This window comes from Myotis daubentonii, chromosome 2, assembly GCF_963259705.1.
Source record: "Myotis daubentonii chromosome 2, mMyoDau2.1, whole genome shotgun sequence".
Taxonomy (NCBI): Eukaryota; Metazoa; Chordata; class Mammalia; order Chiroptera; family Vespertilionidae; genus Myotis; species Myotis daubentonii.
The window spans coordinates 23,367,600-23,384,040 of record NC_081841.1 but is presented as its reverse complement, the minus strand read 5'-3'; the positions used below and the strand labels follow the sequence as shown (position 1 = coordinate 23,384,040).

The 16,441-nt window shown below is 45.6% G+C and overlaps 1 protein-coding gene and 2 pseudogenes across 3 annotated transcripts in view; all 3 read left to right on the top strand.

Annotated features, from left to right (window-relative positions):
* The window catches only part of LOC132227257 (alpha-2-macroglobulin-like), a 208,403-nt gene that overhangs the window by 113,492 nt on the left and 78,470 nt on the right, over window positions 1-16,441 (top strand). For 2 of the 3 annotated variants that reach the window (XM_059682167.1, XM_059682168.1), the window contains exons 32-36: window positions 1,979-2,069; window positions 3,096-3,164; window positions 4,712-4,814; window positions 5,302-5,343; window positions 5,685-5,911. In XM_059682167.1, coding sequence (XP_059538150.1) covers window positions 1,979-2,069; window positions 3,096-3,164; window positions 4,712-4,814; window positions 5,302-5,343; window positions 5,685-5,701 — 322 coding nt within the window. In that variant the 3' untranslated portion in view covers window positions 5,702-5,911. Of the gene's footprint in view, window positions 1-1,978; window positions 2,070-3,095; window positions 3,165-4,711; window positions 4,815-5,301; window positions 5,344-5,684; window positions 5,912-16,441 lie in introns of those variants that run through there. The other variant, XR_009451155.1, reaches the window with a different exon arrangement.
* Window positions 5-16,441, top strand: part of LOC132227259 (small ribosomal subunit protein uS8-like) — a 90,266-nt pseudogene continuing 73,829 nt past the window's right edge.
* LOC132227260 (small ribosomal subunit protein uS8-like) lies at window positions 1,038-1,971 on the top strand (annotated as a pseudogene).

Sequence of the window (16,441 nt, the reverse complement as noted above, 5' to 3'; positions counted from 1 at the left end):
AAGACTTTCTGACTGAATCACTTAATTCTGTGTATAACAACCAATCTTCTTACTGGAACTCCTCACTAAGCCGAGCACTGGGATGGTGAATGTTTGTACTACATTTACCAAAAAAGTAATACGTTCTTATGTTGATACAGAACTTCTCAGTGATGAGGTTTACATTGTCCTTCCTCTACTTTCAGAATCCACTATTATCACACCTCATTATTTAAAGGTTATTAATTTCCCTCGTTAATAAGTAAAGGTAGATCATTATCCCTTGCTTCTAAGTGAATTTCTCATTTCATTATAATGTAATGATTCATCCTAATTTTATTCTACTGTAGTGAAATCCTATATTATTCTTGCCCTATTCAGAAAAGACATGAGGAATAATTTTTTTATTTTTTAAGTATTTAGTTTATTAATCCCTTCATTAAAATCAGCACAGTCACCACAAATAAAGTCACTGAAGAATCTTTACTCCTTCTGCTGTCCCATCTCCAGTTCACTTTTGCCAGCACTAACATCTTGCATTCCTTTCCTTGTTTTTTTGTTTTTGGGTGGGGTTTTTTGAGGTCTTTTCTTCTCACACAGGCCATGTCTTATAAGTCTATATTTAGGTTCATTTTTCTTTGTGTAATCCAAGAACCATACATCCTGCCAAAGCCAGTTGTCTTGCCACCACTAAAATGGGTTCTGAATCCAAACACAAAGATGATGTGGTCTAATACAGTTTGGCTAGTTTTTCCTGAAATTCTGTCTGAGGTACTGCTGCCTTCCCAGGGTAAAGGATGTCAATGACAGTTTGTTTCCTCAGTAGTCTGTTGGTCATGAACTTCCTGGTCTGGGTAGTTACTGTGTCGTTTATGATGGCAGCAATCTTCAAGTAGCCAGGGAGAAAAAGTGAGATGAGGAATTCTTGAAAAGCATGAATAGAAGGAAATCATGCCTCTCTAGTTAAAATTTCTACTGGCAATAATTAAATTTCAGACTATATACCAAAAAAAACAGTTTGGGGGAAAATACATACATGGAGATATATGGATATACGGATATATAGATATGTAGATCTAGAGATACGTACACACACAACAGTAGTCAAAGAGCTACAGGGCTTATAAAAAATGTATCTGTCACTCTTCCTGCCTTCCTTCTGTGCCATCATAAGGGTGCACATGAATGTCCTGGCTGATGCTCTCAGGAGTATCAGCAATGCTGAAAAGAGAGGCAAATGCTACATTCTTAGTAGGCCATGCTCCAAACTCATGCTCCAGTTCCTAACTGTGATGATGCAACATCGTTTCATTGGCAAATTTAAAATTACTGATGACTACAGAGCTGGGAAAATTACTGTGAATCTCACAGGCAGGTTAAACAAGTGTGGAGTAATCGGCCCCAGATGTTATATGCAATGCAAAGATCTAGAAAAATGGCAGGAAAACCTGCTTCCATCCCATCAATTGGTTTTATTGTACTGACAACCTCAGCGGGCATCATGGACCATGAAGAAGCAAGATGAAAACACAAAGGAGGGAAAATCCTGGGAATATTTTTCTGAGAATATCATACATATGTGCAAATAAAATGCCTCAATGGACAAAAAGAAAATGTGTCTGTACCCAAGAATATTAAAACCTGGTTGGAGATACTATTCAGGAAAAAAGTTAAAATAAAGTACATGTATCAAATAACACAGGTTAGAGGTCTCAAGTCCAGCTATGCATCACTTGTAGAGCTTTCTGAAAACACACATCCTCAGAGTCCACACATGTGGAATTCTGATTCATCAGGTCTAGAAGTAGGCCTGATCTGTGGCATGAACAGGCTCCCTAAAAATCTAATGCAGAGCCAGTTTTCTGAACCACTTGAGTAGGACACTTAGGAAGACTCCCATGAACCTTTTAGGGCTGTTGAGTGCTTAATGTGGAAATAGAAAAAAAAGACTATTTAATAACAAAGAAAACCCCAATTCCTTCCTTCCCTGGATCTTCAGTTACACTGGGAACCGTCCTGCCTCCAACATGGCGATTGTTGATGTGAAGATGGTATCTGGCTTCATTCCCCTTAAACCAACTGTGAAAATGGTAGGAGTCTCGATTTTATTTTTTGTTTTCTATTTTTCTAGACTAAGGCAATATATTATAACCCTATTAAATCAACCACTATGAAAGACTGGTACTTTCTCCAAACTTAGAAATATAATATAGCATGTTTGTATTGCTGCCTCCATGAGCAAAACACACTGCTGGAAGCCACACCTACTGGAAAAAACAATGTCAGCAGGTTACTACTTTCATGTAGTTCAGAATCTTGAAGGTAAAGTATCCTATCTAATAATAGACAAACATGGTAATTGACCGTACCTTCGCTACACCTCCCATTGGTTAATCAGCATGATATGCAAAGTAACTGTCACAAAGATGGTGGCTAATTTGCATATGTAGGCGTGAAGCAGCGAAGTGAAGACTGAAGGCGGCTCCGGCTGGAGCAGCAGAGAAGACTGAAGGCGGCTCCAGCCTGAGCAAAGGCCTGGGTCCCAGGTGCCGGAGGAAAACCGGTGCCGGCAGCCAGGGAAAGAGAAAGCCTATTGTATGAATCTCTTCGTGCAACAGGCCTCTAGTCTACATATAAACCAGTGAAAATGACAGGGTGGGGGTCCCAAAATTCCCACAATATTTGCAATTGAATTGAATTGCAAATCTTGCGTGAATTTTGGGACAACCTATATAACTATTACAGAAGGTCATACAAAATGAGATTGCTATAAATTAGAGCAAGCAAAAGATGTAACAAAAACAAAATCACCTCCTGATTAAAATATAGAATGTGAATTAAACCTTGAAATATATGCAATTCCCAAGTTTAGAATATTTAGTTCCTTTTCTTCAGATGAATCAACTTTACACATAGGCCATATTAAGCCCTACATCCCAATTAACTTTTATTTTTAATTGTACAACATTATTGTCTTTACTTACAAAAAAAAGATATTAGAAGAAATGTTATCATCAGGCTTAATTTAATTTGGAAATAAAAATTCTTCTTTTCTCTGGGTTTCCCAGGGGCTTTCTTCTGTTTATTAACATTTGCAATGTCTTCATGTTCTTCAGCTTGAAAGATCTGATGATGTGAGCCGAACAGAAGTCAGCAACAACCATGTTTTGATTTACCTAGATAAGGTGAGAGTCCTGCCACTCTAGTTGCAAAAAATCCTATATAATGAAAGCCTAATATGCTAAGTGTCCAGTCGTCCGGGCTTCTGTTTAAACAATCAAAGCATAATATGCTGATATGCTAAGGCCGCTCTACCACTCACTATGACATACACTGATCACCAGGGGGCAGATGCTCCAACTGGTAGGTTAGCTTGCTGCTGGGTTCCAGCCTATTGGGACTGAGCAAGATGGGCCGGACACACCCTGAAGCTCTCCTGCAGTCTCTCCAGGCCTGGCCAACCTCCAGTGTCCCTCCCCGGTCCCGATAGTGCACCGGCAGGGTCCCTCAGCCTGGGCTGCACCCTCTCGCAATCCAGGAACCCTCGGGGGATGTTGGAGGGCCAGTTTCAGTCAATTCCACAGGCCACGCCAAGGGACCCCACTGATGCACGAATTCATGCACCAGGCCTCTAGTAAAGATCATCCTCCTAAGGGAGATATCTAGGAAATGAATGAAGACATTTTTGAGGCATCACTTCTATGCTAAATATTTGAGAATTCTAACATTAATTCCAGTACATGTTCTCTTCTCCTTCTTTATTTATATTTCATCTGGGGCTATGGAACGAAATGGATTATTATAATATTGGAATAGTCGTATTTCTAGGACTTTATAAGCAAGAAATTCTCTACCAAATATGCTTATTATATCTTCAAGTTATTCTGAGTAATGTAAGGAAGTACCATTGGGTTTGTCAATTATTATATCAATAATACATCAACAATATAAAAGGGGAAAATACTGTCAATCTCAGCAAGGACGTGGGCCATAAAGTAAATAGATCAGCTCACCAATAAGCCACTCTAATTTTATATTTATATGTTGTACATAGTTTATTTATTTATAGATTGATGAATATTATAATTTACAAATTTATGAAACTTAAACAAGGTTACAATTCTTGACCTTTTATTTTCCTTTTTGAGTCAACACAAGTATTTCTGCAAGATAGAGAAATTAAATGGTGCCAAATTTCTGGATATTCAAAAATAAACATAGCTATCCAATCAATAAAAATCATATATCATTCACCTCTATGAACAAAACATTGATGGGGATATATGAATTGTTTTATTTGTTTAAGAAACAATTGGGGAGCTTTCTGCACAATTTAAGAACCCTGTTAGTTGATTTTTTTAATGGGTCTGCCCTAGCCAGTTTGGCTCAGTGAATAGAACATTGGTCTGTGGACTGAAGGATCCCAGGTTTGATTTTGGTCAAGGGCACATACCTCTGTTGCAGGCTCAATGCCCGGCCCTGTTCAGTGTGCATGAGGGAGGCAACCAATCGATGTGTCTCTCTCAGATCAATGTTTCTCTCTCTGTCTCTCCACCTCCTTTCCAATCTCTCTAAAAATCAATGGGAAAATAAATATCGTCAGGTGATGATTAAGCAAAAATAAAAGTAATAGTAATAATTTAAAAAAAGCTTTTTCCCCCAAACAAATGAATATTTAAAGTCATTCAAAGAAAAGCGAAGAAAGCTCATTTAATTCCTTTTTGCTTTCTAGGTGACAAATCAGACACTGAGCTTGTCCTTCACGGTTCTCCAAGATATCCCAGTAAGAGATCTCAAGCCAGCCATAGTGAAAGTCTACGATTACTATGAGACGGGTGAGTGTGAGCAATTTTTACATACAAATTAAATTCCTGGCCGCAGAAATTTAGATTTCAGAAACATGTAGGGGAAATTCATTACATTAGTAGTTCTTAGCACTTCATTTTGTCTTTATCAAATCTGATTCTCCTCTCTTTGCCTTCTATACATACATTATATTAACTGCCTATCATGTAAATATATCAATTAATACGAAACATCTGTAAGATATTTAGTTCCCTTTTCTTCAGCTAAATCAACTGTACAACAATATTTGATTTAAATAAGTTCAACACTGAACTGTCCTTCAGGAGTACAGAGTAAAGGAAACATAATGAACTGTATTTGAAAAGTTAACAATATAAGGCAGCCAAAAATGCATCAAATCAATGCTGCTGATGTTTCTGACAAAATACAATTTTTCCCACAATACTCTTTCACTAACCTATATCCCATAAATGTTTGCTATCTCTCACTTCACCTAATGATTTTGTTTTTATGCAGATGAGTTTGCAGTTGCTGAGTACAATGCTCCTTGCAGCAAAGGTAAGTAATTCACACTCCTTCCAAATGCAGTCAGAACCCCTTTGTTTTGTTCCTCAAATCTCCTCCTTAAATATTGGCTCAACATTCTTCATAGACATCATATTGCTCATGGTGTAACTTACTATATAAAACTGCATTTATTTGGAGAGGACACTGCTGGTTAAACCTCAGATAGTTCAGAGGATTGCTGATTTGATCATTATAAGTAATGGATCTTGTTGCCCACTATACTAATTGGTTTCCTTAGACTCTATACTACCCAGATCTAAGAAAAGGAATCATCATTGATCAGAAAATCCAAGTTTATCTTAATTTTTTATTCTTTCCACTATCACATACAGATCAGGGAAATGAGTGAAGACTACGTCAATGAAAATGGCTTTGCTGGAGTTCCTGTTCCACAAACTCAGGTCTCCATGGAAGAAAATAGTTTTTGTAACTCTAAAGCTTAATGAATACAACTTTTTTACTCGTCAATCTTTATCATGGTATCTGCAGTCATTCAATAAACATTTATTACATTTCCATATAAAATAAAATTCATGAAATAAAAATTTATAGCAATCAAGGGCTGAGCGACTTCAGAAAATGAAGAATGTCACAGTGTTGTTGGTCTGAGTAGGCTTCATCTAGTTGTTTCAGGGAAAAGAAGAAAATATTAAATTATGTACTAAAATAGTGTAAAATGTGTTTGGTCATGGGAATACCCTTCAAAAAGTCAAAGAGTGAATTTTATAAGAAAAGAAAATACTAACTTAACTAGAAAAGACTTTCCACATTAAATGGAAGTAATGAAATACAAAGTTGAATAGGAGATAGCATAATTAACTAGGACATGACCTGAATTGGGGGTTACATGTTCTCAGAGCCAAAGCTACCATTGACTAATATAAATAGTCAGTTAACCTTGGGTTTCAGAATCAATAAAGGATGATAGATTGAAAACTTTGAAGGGGTGATGATACATGTAGAAGAGTTTTCTTAGAAGAAAGAATATATAGCACTCGAGTATTAGACTGAATCACCTTTCTTCTGGAACTTTGAGCCAGGATCAAAGACTAGATATAAGCTCAAGGAGGTATTCAGATAGAGTAAATATATGGATGGAGGTGCCAAAACTTCAGGATTTTATAAAGGTAAGATCTCTGGGGAAGTCCTAGGAGTCCTCGTCTCCATTTGATTTAGTTTAACAGTATCTTGGATGGTATAAGCTAAACACTCAAGGACTTTGAAATTCAAGCATCCTTAGCTCTGTCTCCAAGCTAAGAAAAAATAAAATAAAAGCTGTCATTTTTGTTCCTGGTTCTATTCTAAGAACCTAACACGTATTAATATATCAACCCTATGCATCAAGTACTATTATAACAAGTGAGAAATAAGAGGCACTGAGTGATATAACTTGCACAAAGTGATTCAGCTAGTAAATGGCAAGACCAGAATTCAATACCAAGTAGTCTGGCTCCCAAATCCATACTCATAACCTCAAACCATGCTGCCTCTCCAACCCACTTCAGACAAGAGGGCAGGAGAAAACATGTTTCAGAGATGAATAAACATTATAATTAGTGTCAATTAAGCATCAATCCATAGCATAAAATATTAAAAAAATTAGAGGTGTAGCTAAAGGAAATAGGATAAAAGGATTATAATACATTCCATCACTTTTTTCTTTGTTTATATGGAAATCATGACTTCAAATGTACTTAAAGGGTATATTTGTTGCAAATCATTACTTGTATCTCCTGAACTGAGATTTATTCCCAAAATATTTATATTCCATGGTATGATATAAATTTGAATAAAACAGCATTACTCTCTAAGAGAAACTCAATGCAGAGTAATAAGAAAAAAAAAAGGAAAAAGGTACTTGGATAATTATTCTACTACTACTACTACTACTACTACTACTACTACTACTAGAGGCCCAGTGCACAAAATTCATGCATGGGGGAGGAGGGTCCCTCAGTGTGGGGAGCCTCTATAGGGTTAAACCTCGGACTGACCGGTTGGCAAAGTCACAAACAAGTCCCAGCTTAGAGGGCACAGTCCTCTTAAGCATAATTAGGCTTGACCTTATGATGCACCCTAGATCTTACCTGGGAAGCTTATGGGCTGAGGGAAGCGCAACAAGAACAAAAACAAGTGAAACGCCCAAGAACAGTGTAACTTTGGTAACCACTACCTTGTTTACCTCTGACTATAAAAATAAAGGCTCAGCTTGCCTCGGGATCTTTTCTCTGTGGCCTCAGCCAGGCACAGGAAGATCCACGGAGACTAAAGAGAGCTAGAGAGTTCTGAACACTGTCTCCATGTATAACATTCTTCACCGACTACGTCCATACCTTTGGGAACCCCTGGACCCCCCGGGACTGGACCCCGGCACCTCAGCCCAGCCTGCACCCTCTCCAATCCAGGACCCCTTTGGGGGATGTCCGACTGCCGGTTTAGGCCCGATCCCTGTGGGACAACCAGCAGTAGGACATCCCCTCTCGAAATCCGGACCACTGGCTCCTAACTGCTCACATGCCTGCCTGCCTACCTGATCGCCCCTAACCACTCTGCCTGACGGCCTGATTGCCCCCAACTGTGCCCCCCTTCTGGCCTGATCACACCTAACTGCCCTGCCCTCCTGGCCTGAACGCCCCTAACCACCTCTGCCGTGGCCCCACCATCATGGCTTTGTCCAGTCTAATTAGCATATTACCCTTTTATTAGTAAAGATATGATATGCTTCTGCTTTACCTTCTTTTGTTCTTTTCTTCTCTAATGAGCCCTACCACTGATATTTCCACTTTCCTTGCTATGGAATGTTACTTCTTTTGTTTTTCTAACCCACTCAGTATCATTCTAGGATTAGAATGATAGGATTCTTCCCTAGCCAGTTTGGCTCAGTGGATAGAGCATCGGCAGACTGAAGGGTCCCAGGTTTGATTCCAATCAAGGTCACATGCCCTGGTTGCCAGCTCAATCCCCAATAGAGGGTGTGCAGAAGGTGGCTGATCAATGATTGTCTCATCACTGATGTTTCTATCTCTCTATCCCTCTCCCTTCCTCTCTGAAATAAATAAATAAATATATATCTCCTATCTAATATAAGAGAAACATGGTAATTAGCCATACGTCCGCTACCCTTCCCATTGGCTAATCAGGGTGATATGCAAATTAACGGCCAGCCAAGATGGCGGCCGGCAGCCAGGCTACTGGCACGAACAGGAGGCTTGCTTTCTTCAGTGACGGAGGACTCCAACATTCCTTGCCTGCCGCTGCAGGGCTCTGAGCTGCTAAGAAACATTGTTACAAAGAGAGAAGCTAAACAAAACCCCAGAAACCTGTTTTCAGTCAGCTGGGATCTCAGAGCTGGAGTCACATCAAAGTTTCAAATACAGAAAGTAAACAAAGCCAGAAACCTGCTTTCAGCAGTGAGGTCTCACAGCTAAAGCAGGCTCTCAGCTCCAGTGACAGCCATAAATCCAAGAATTAAAAAAAAAAAAAAGGAAAAAAGGAGCGTTTGGGAGCTTCAGTCACCCGCCAGCCTGAAAACGGCCCTCAGCCCCTCACCCAGACTGAACAGGCACCCCAGTGGGGACCCCCACCCTGAAGGGTGTGTGACCAGCTGCAAACAGCCATAATCCCTTCACCCAGACTGGCCAGGCACCCCAGTGGGGACCCCCACCCTGAAGGGTGTGTGACCAGCTGCAAACAGCCATCATCCCCTCACCCAGACTGGCCAGCACCCAAGCGGGACCCCCACCCTGATCCAAGACTCCCTTCAGGGCAAACCAGCCGGCCCCCACCCATGCACCAGGCCTCTATCCTATATAGTAAAAGGATAATATGCCTCCCAGCACCAGGATCAGCAGAGCCGCGAGGCCTCCCAGCACCGGGATCAGCGTGACAGGGGGCAGCGCCCAAAACCCCTGATCGCCCTGCAGCTCTGTGTGTGACGGGGTGGGGGTGGGGGGCCACAACCTCCCTATCTGCCCTGCTCTGTTCGTGACAGGGGAAGGCACCCCAACCCCCTGATCAGCCCTGCTCTGCCTGATAGGGGGGAACTCCCCAATCCCCTGATCGGCCCTGCCCTGAGTGTGACAGTGGCGGCGCCCCAACCCCCTGATCCGCCATGCTCTGTGGGTGGTGCCGCAACCGCCCCCCACGGGCCCTGCTCTGTGTGTGACAGGGTAGAGCCATAACCTCCCCATCAGCCCTGCCCTGAGTGTGACAGGGTGCAGCGCCACACCCCCTGATCTGCCCTGCTCTGTGCGTGACAGGGTACAGAGCCCCAACACCCCTGATGGACCCTGCTCTGTGAGTGACAGGGGGCAGCGCCCCAACCTCCTGATTGGCCCTGCTCTGTGCATTAAAGGGAGTGGCGCCGCAACCTCCCCATCGACCCTGCCTTTAGTGTGACAGGGGGCGGTGCCCCCAATCGGCCCTACCCTGAGCATGACTGAGGGTGGCATCACAACCTCCTGATCCACCCTGCTCTGTGCATGACAGGGGGCGGCGCCCCAACTCCCCAATAAGCCCTGCTCTGAGCCTGACCAGGGGCTTCACCTAGGGATTGGGCCTGCCCTCTGCCACCTGGGAGCAGGCCTAAGCCAGCAGGTCTTTATCTCCCGAGGGGTCCCAGACTGTGAGAGGGCACAGGCCGGGCTGAGGGACCTTCCCTCCCCCCAGAGTGCACAAGTTTTTGTGCACCGGGCCTCTAGTATATAAAATAAAAGAGAAACATGCAAATTGACCATACCTCCACTACACCCACAAGCCATGCCCACAAGCCAATCAGAATCAAATATGCAAATTAACCCAACTAAGATGCAGCGGCCACGGAGCTGGAGTGAGCAGGAGGCTTGAGTTGCCCCCGGCAATGGAGGAAGCCAAGCTTCATGCCTGCACTGCCAACCCTGAGCTCCGCTCAAGCCTAGAAAGTTTCAATTACAGGAGATAAATAAATCCCAGATACCTGCTTCCAGCTGGTGTGGCCTCCAGGCATGGCCTCCACTAAAGGAGGGGCTCAGAGTTCCAGGACCTGGCTCCACTTAAGTATACAAAGTTTCAATTATAGAAGTTAAATAAACCCCAGATACCTGCTTCCAGCCGTGGCTGTGGCCAGCCTGAAAACAGCCCTCAGCCCCTCACCCAGGCTGGCCAGGCACCCCAGCGGGGACCCCCATACTGAAGGGGCTGTGGCCAGCCTGTAAAGAGCCATCAGCCCCTCACCCAGGCTGGCCACACCCCCATGGGATGAGGGTCCCCACTGGCAGGCTTGGCCAGCCTGCACACAGCCATCAGTCCCTCACCCAGGCTGGCCAGGCACCCCAGTGGGGTCCCCCACCCTGCAGGGGGTGTGGCCAGCCTAAAAACGGCCCTCAGCCCCTCACCCAGGCTGGCCAGGCACCCCAGCAGGAGCCCTACCCTGATCAGGACACCCTTCAGGGCAAACCAGCCAGCCCCCACCTGTGCACCAGGCCTCTATCCTATATAATAAAAGGGTAATATGCAAATTGACCATAACATCAGAACCACAGAGAATGACTGGTCACTATGACACACACTGACCACAAGGGGGCAGATGCTCAATGCAGGAGCTGCCTCCTGGTGGTCAGTGCGCTCCCACAGGGGGAGCTCTGCTCAGCCACAAGCCAGGCTGACGGCTGCCAGCACAGCAGTGGTGGTGGGAGCTTCTCCCGCCTCCTCAGCAGCGCTAAGGATGTCCAACTGCAGCTTAGGCCTGCTCCCTGCTGGCAAGTGGACATCCCCTGAGGGCTCCCAGGCTGCCAGAGGGATGTCTGACTGCCAGCTTAGGCCTGATCCCCTGGGGAGCAGGCCTACGCCAACAAGTGGACATCCCCTGAGGGGTCCCAGAATGTGAGAGGGCACAGGCTGGGCTGAGGGATCAATTTTTGTGCACCGGGCCTCTAGTATCCTCCTATATAATAAAAGGCTAATATGCAAATCGATCAAACGGTGGAAGGACCAGTCACTATGACGTGCACTGACCACTAATGGGCAGATGCTTAATGCAGGAGCTGCCCCCTGGTGGTCAGTGCACTTCCACAGGGGGAATGCAGCTCAGCCAGAAGCTGGGCTCACGGCTGACGAGCCCAGCGGCTTTGTCAGGAGCCTCTCCCGCCTCCGCAGCAGCACTAAGGAACCCTCAGGGGATGTCCGACCAGCTTCTTAAACTGGCAGTTGGACATCACCGAGGGGTCCCAGACTGCGAGAAGCCACAGGCCAGGCTGAGGGGACCCCACCCCCTCCCCTGCAGTGCACGAATGTCGTGCACCAGGCCTCTAGTTGTATAATAAAAGACCTTAAAATGAATATGAGGATTGTGAAAATGATACCCAAAATGAGCTGATGCTTCCAATGACAAATCTGGAAAACAGACATCCTTTTAAAAAATTTAGAAACCAAAACTTCACACATGATAATTAATGAATGCTTAGAAGGGTGTGGCTTGAATATTGACAAGAGAAAAATCTACTTTCTGCTATGGATCTTTAACCTCAGCAATGTCAACCAGGTCATGGTTTTCTGCTTTTTATATGTATATGATGCTTCTCTCAAAGAAATGTTCACTATGTAAGAGAATATAACAGAAGAGAATAATATTTGAGAGGGCAGAGAATATCAAATGCACAATTATGTTGTTTTATTCTTATTGTATCTGTTTTTCATGTATCCATTCATATTTTATATTATGCTATATAGTGTCTAATATTTTTGTTATAATTTTCTTTTCAGATATATTGAAATTGATTCCTTAATGTCTCATAAATTTATACCTTTAGAAATGAGTCTAAAAAATTATATAATTATAACATATCTACCATGTCATAATGTTGCTATAAAACCATTTTCTTGATTTTTAGTAAATTTTTCCACAGCAAATTTGATTCTGTAAATTTTAGTAAATTTCTGTAAATTTTTCCACAGCAAATTGGATTCTCCCGCTCCTTCTGTGGCATGTCCCCGTGCATTCAATCAACTGAATACATGACAAATAATGTTGGAAGCTTTGGAGATAAAATGTTTCATAAAATAATTCTATAAATGATTTATAAAGTTAAACTTAAAAGTCAGTATGATGACATAGACTTCAGAGTCCAGAAATTAGTCCATTCATTTATGTTTAACTGATTTCTGACAAGGGTGCCAGGACCATTTAATGGGGAAAAAAAAAATAGTCCTTTTAACAAATGGTGCTGGGACAACTAGATATCTGTATGCAAAAGAATGAATTTGGGCCTCTACCACATACTACATACAAACATTAACTCAATATTTATAAAATACCTAAATCTCAGAACGAAAACCAAAAAAGCCTTAGAAGAGTGGTTCTCAACCTTCTAGCCCTTTAAATACAGTTCCTCATGTTGTGACCCAACCATAAAATTATTTGCATTCCTACTTCATAACTGTAATGTTGCTAGTGTTATGAATCATAATGTAAATATCTGATATGCAGGATGTATTTTCATTGTTACAAATTGAACATAATTAAAGTATAGTGATTAATCACAAAAACAATATGTAATTATATATTCAACTAGGGGCCGGGTGCATGAAATTCGTGCACTGGGTGGGGGGGGGAGGGGAGAGTCCCTCAGCCCAGCTGCCCCCTCTCACATACTGGGAGCCCTCAGGCGTTGACCCCCATCACCCTCCAATCGCAGGATCGGCCTGGGAAGGGGACCCTCATTTCCCCCCACCACTGGTTCTGCCCCCAGCCCAGGCCTGATGCCTCTGGCCCAGGCGTTAGGCCTGGGCAGGGGACCCCCAAACCCCCCCGATTGCTGGCTCTTCCCCTTGCCCAGGCCTGATGCCTCCGCCAGAGGTGTAGACCCCCATCACCCTCCGATCGCCTGATCGGCCCCTTGCCCAGGCCTGACGCCTCCGCCAGAGGTGTCAGGCTTGGACAGGGGACCCCCATCTCCCCCCGATCACTGGCTCTGACCCCCGCCCAGGCCTGAGGCCTCTGGCCCAGGAATCATGACTGGGCAGGGGACCCCCATCTCCCTCTGATCGCTTGCTCCACCCCCCGCCCAAGCCTGACGCCTCTGACCCAGGCTTCAGGCCTGGGCAAGGGGACCATCATATCCCTCCAATCCAAGGCTCCGCCCCCCACCCAGGCCTGATGCCTCAGCCAAAGGAGTTGACCCTCATTAACCTCCGATCACCAATCACCGGATCAGCCCCTTGACCAGGCCTGAGGCCTCCGGCAGAGGTGTCAGGCCTGGGCAGGGGATCCCCAACTCCCCGTGGTTGCAGGCTCTGCCCCTGCCCAGGACTAACGCCTCTGGCCGTGGCATTAGGCCTGGGCAGGGGACTCCCAGCTCCCCGCGATCTCCCGCTCTGGCCCTGCCCAGGCCTAACACCTCTGGCCGAGGTATTAGGCCTGGGCAGGGGAACCCCAGCTCCCCGCGGTTGCAGGCTCTGGCCCTGCCCAGGCCTAACGCCTCTATCCTAGGTGTCCAGCCCAGGCAGCGGGGACCCGCAGTGGCAGCAGGGGGCGCCGTGATCGTGCGAGCTCCACACCTGCCCCTGCAGAACGCCTCTGGCTGAGGCGTCCAACTCAGGCAGCGGGGACCTGCAGCTGCAGCAGCCACGCGATCGTGGGCTCCGCTTTAGGCCCAGGCAAGGGACCCCTAGCTCCCGGGACTGCCAGCTTCGACCGTGCCCAGCTCCCATCGCTTGGTCCACCCCTACTTCCTGCTATCACTGGCCAGGGCGGAAAAGGCGCCTGATTCTCCGATCATGGCTGGGGGGCAGGGCAAAGGCGGCCCCAGGGCCGCCTTTGCCCTGCCCCCCACCTCTTAGCTCCCCCCCTGGGTTTCCGATCACTGTCAGTGGCAGGGGGCTTCTTCCTGCTTTCCCTTTTGCCACCCTGCATTGTGCCTACATATACAAATTAGCCGCCATCTTTGTTGGCAGTTAACCGCCATCTTAGTTGGCAGTTAATTTGCATATAGCCCTGATTAGCCAATGAAAAGGGTAGCGCCGTACGCCAATTACCATTTTTCTCTTTTATTAGTGTAGATATGTGTTTTCTGATGGTCTTAGGCAACCCCTGTGAAAGGGCCCAGCTGTGAACCCAGCTTCTAGCAGAATGGCACTCCCCATGTGAGAGCGCTCTGACCACCAGGGGCAGCTCCTGCATTGAGCATCTGCCCCTGGTGGTCAATGTGCATCATAGCAACCGGTCATTCCACCGTTTGGTTGATTTGCATGTTAGCCTTTTATTATATAGTACTAGGGGCCCGGTGCACGAAATTCGTGCACTTGGTGTGTGTGTGTGGGGGGAGTGTCCCTCAGCCCAGCCTGCCCCCTCTCACATACTGGGAGCCCTCAGGCATTGACCCCCATCATCCTCCAATCGCAAGATCGGCCCCTTGCCCAGGCCTGACGCCTCTGGCCTAGGCGTCCGGCCGGGGCAGCGGGGACCCGCAGCTGCAGCGGCCCCACGATCGTGGGCTTCGCTTTAGGCCCAGGCAAGGGACCCCTAGCTCCTGGGACTGCCAGCTTCGACAGTGCCCAGCTCCCATAACTGGCTCCACCCCTACTTCCTGCTATCACTGGCCAGGGCGGAAAAGGCACCTGATTCTCCGATCATGGCTGGGGGGCAGGGCAAAGGCGGCCCCAGGGCCGCCTTTGCCCTGCCCCCCAGCTCTTAGCTCCCCCGTGGGTTTCCGATCACTGTCAGTGGCAGGGGGCTTCTTCCTGCTTTCCCTTTCGCCTCCCTGCATTGTGCCTACATATGCAAATTAACCGCCATCTTGTTGGCAGTTAACTGCCAATCTTAGTTGGCAGTTAATTTGCATATAGCCCTGATTAGCCAATGAAAAGGGTAGCTCGTACGCCAATTACCATTTTTCTCATTTATTAGTGTTGATGCTGAAAGGTATCCTTTAAGAAAAAGAAGAGGCCCAACCCGAAAACCGACTTCTGTGCATGGGCCACGAAGTTTCAATCACACTGTACGTGTGCACCCACACGAGGTATTTTGTGGAAGAGCCACACTCAAGGGGCCAAAGAGCCGCATATGGCTCGTGAGCCGCGGTTCACCAACCACTGATCTGGAGGAACGGCTTCTAGACGGTATTCTCCGTCTCTGGGACTTCCCGGGAGGGAAGTCAAAACTCGGACCGGCTAAGGGTTTGCCTTTGAAAAAAAGAAGCATTCCTACACAGTTTTCTACTGCCTCTGTTCAGGGACTTGTTCTGTATCTCTGCAATTGAAACTGATTTGGTGAATGCAGGGTATTCTGTGGTATAAATGTGGCACACACTGGTGTAAAAGTGTTTATTTACTGTTGGTGTTTTATGTTTGTTTGTTTCTGTTTAAAAAAAACACCTGACAGAGTGGTGCCTGGTACGCGGTGCCTTGTTGTGTTGTATTTTGTGCCTTTAAATCAACGCAGCAGATCCAAACAACAGCAGCCTCCTGAGCACCACACCCTCTGTCTGAGGAACAGCAGCTGTACATGAAACCTCCCCCTACCAGCCAGAAGAGCTACCACAGCTGTGAACAGCACCCACCAGAGGAGCTGCTGCCAACTGAGAAGCAGCTGCTACCGCAACCGCCCGAAGAGCAACCACAGCCCAAGGAGTCACTGCCACCAAGGGAGCAGCCACTGAACAACTCAACGTCTAGATATGTCAGTGAGATCAAACATGGGTAGATAAAGAAACCCCCAAAGGAGAGAAAAAGAGGACTCGCCAGAAAAGCAGCTAAGTAATACAGAGGCATGCAACATGACCGAAAAAGAATTCAGAATAAGGGTCCTAGAGTTCATAAACTGGATGGAGGAAAAAATCAATAACATATGCAAGAAGCTAGAAGAAACAGATGAAAAAATCAACAACTTAAGTAAGACCCAAGAAGAAATGAAGAGTGATATAGCTGCAATAAAAAACACCATTGAAAGTATCAACAGTAGACTAGGAGAAGCGGAGTACCGAATTAGTGAATTAGAAGACAAGGAAGCAAAACACACGCACACTGTACTGCAATTGGAGAAAAAAATTAAAAGACAGGAGGAGAGCCTAAGGGAGCTTTCGGACAACATGAAACGAAACAACATACGAATAATAGG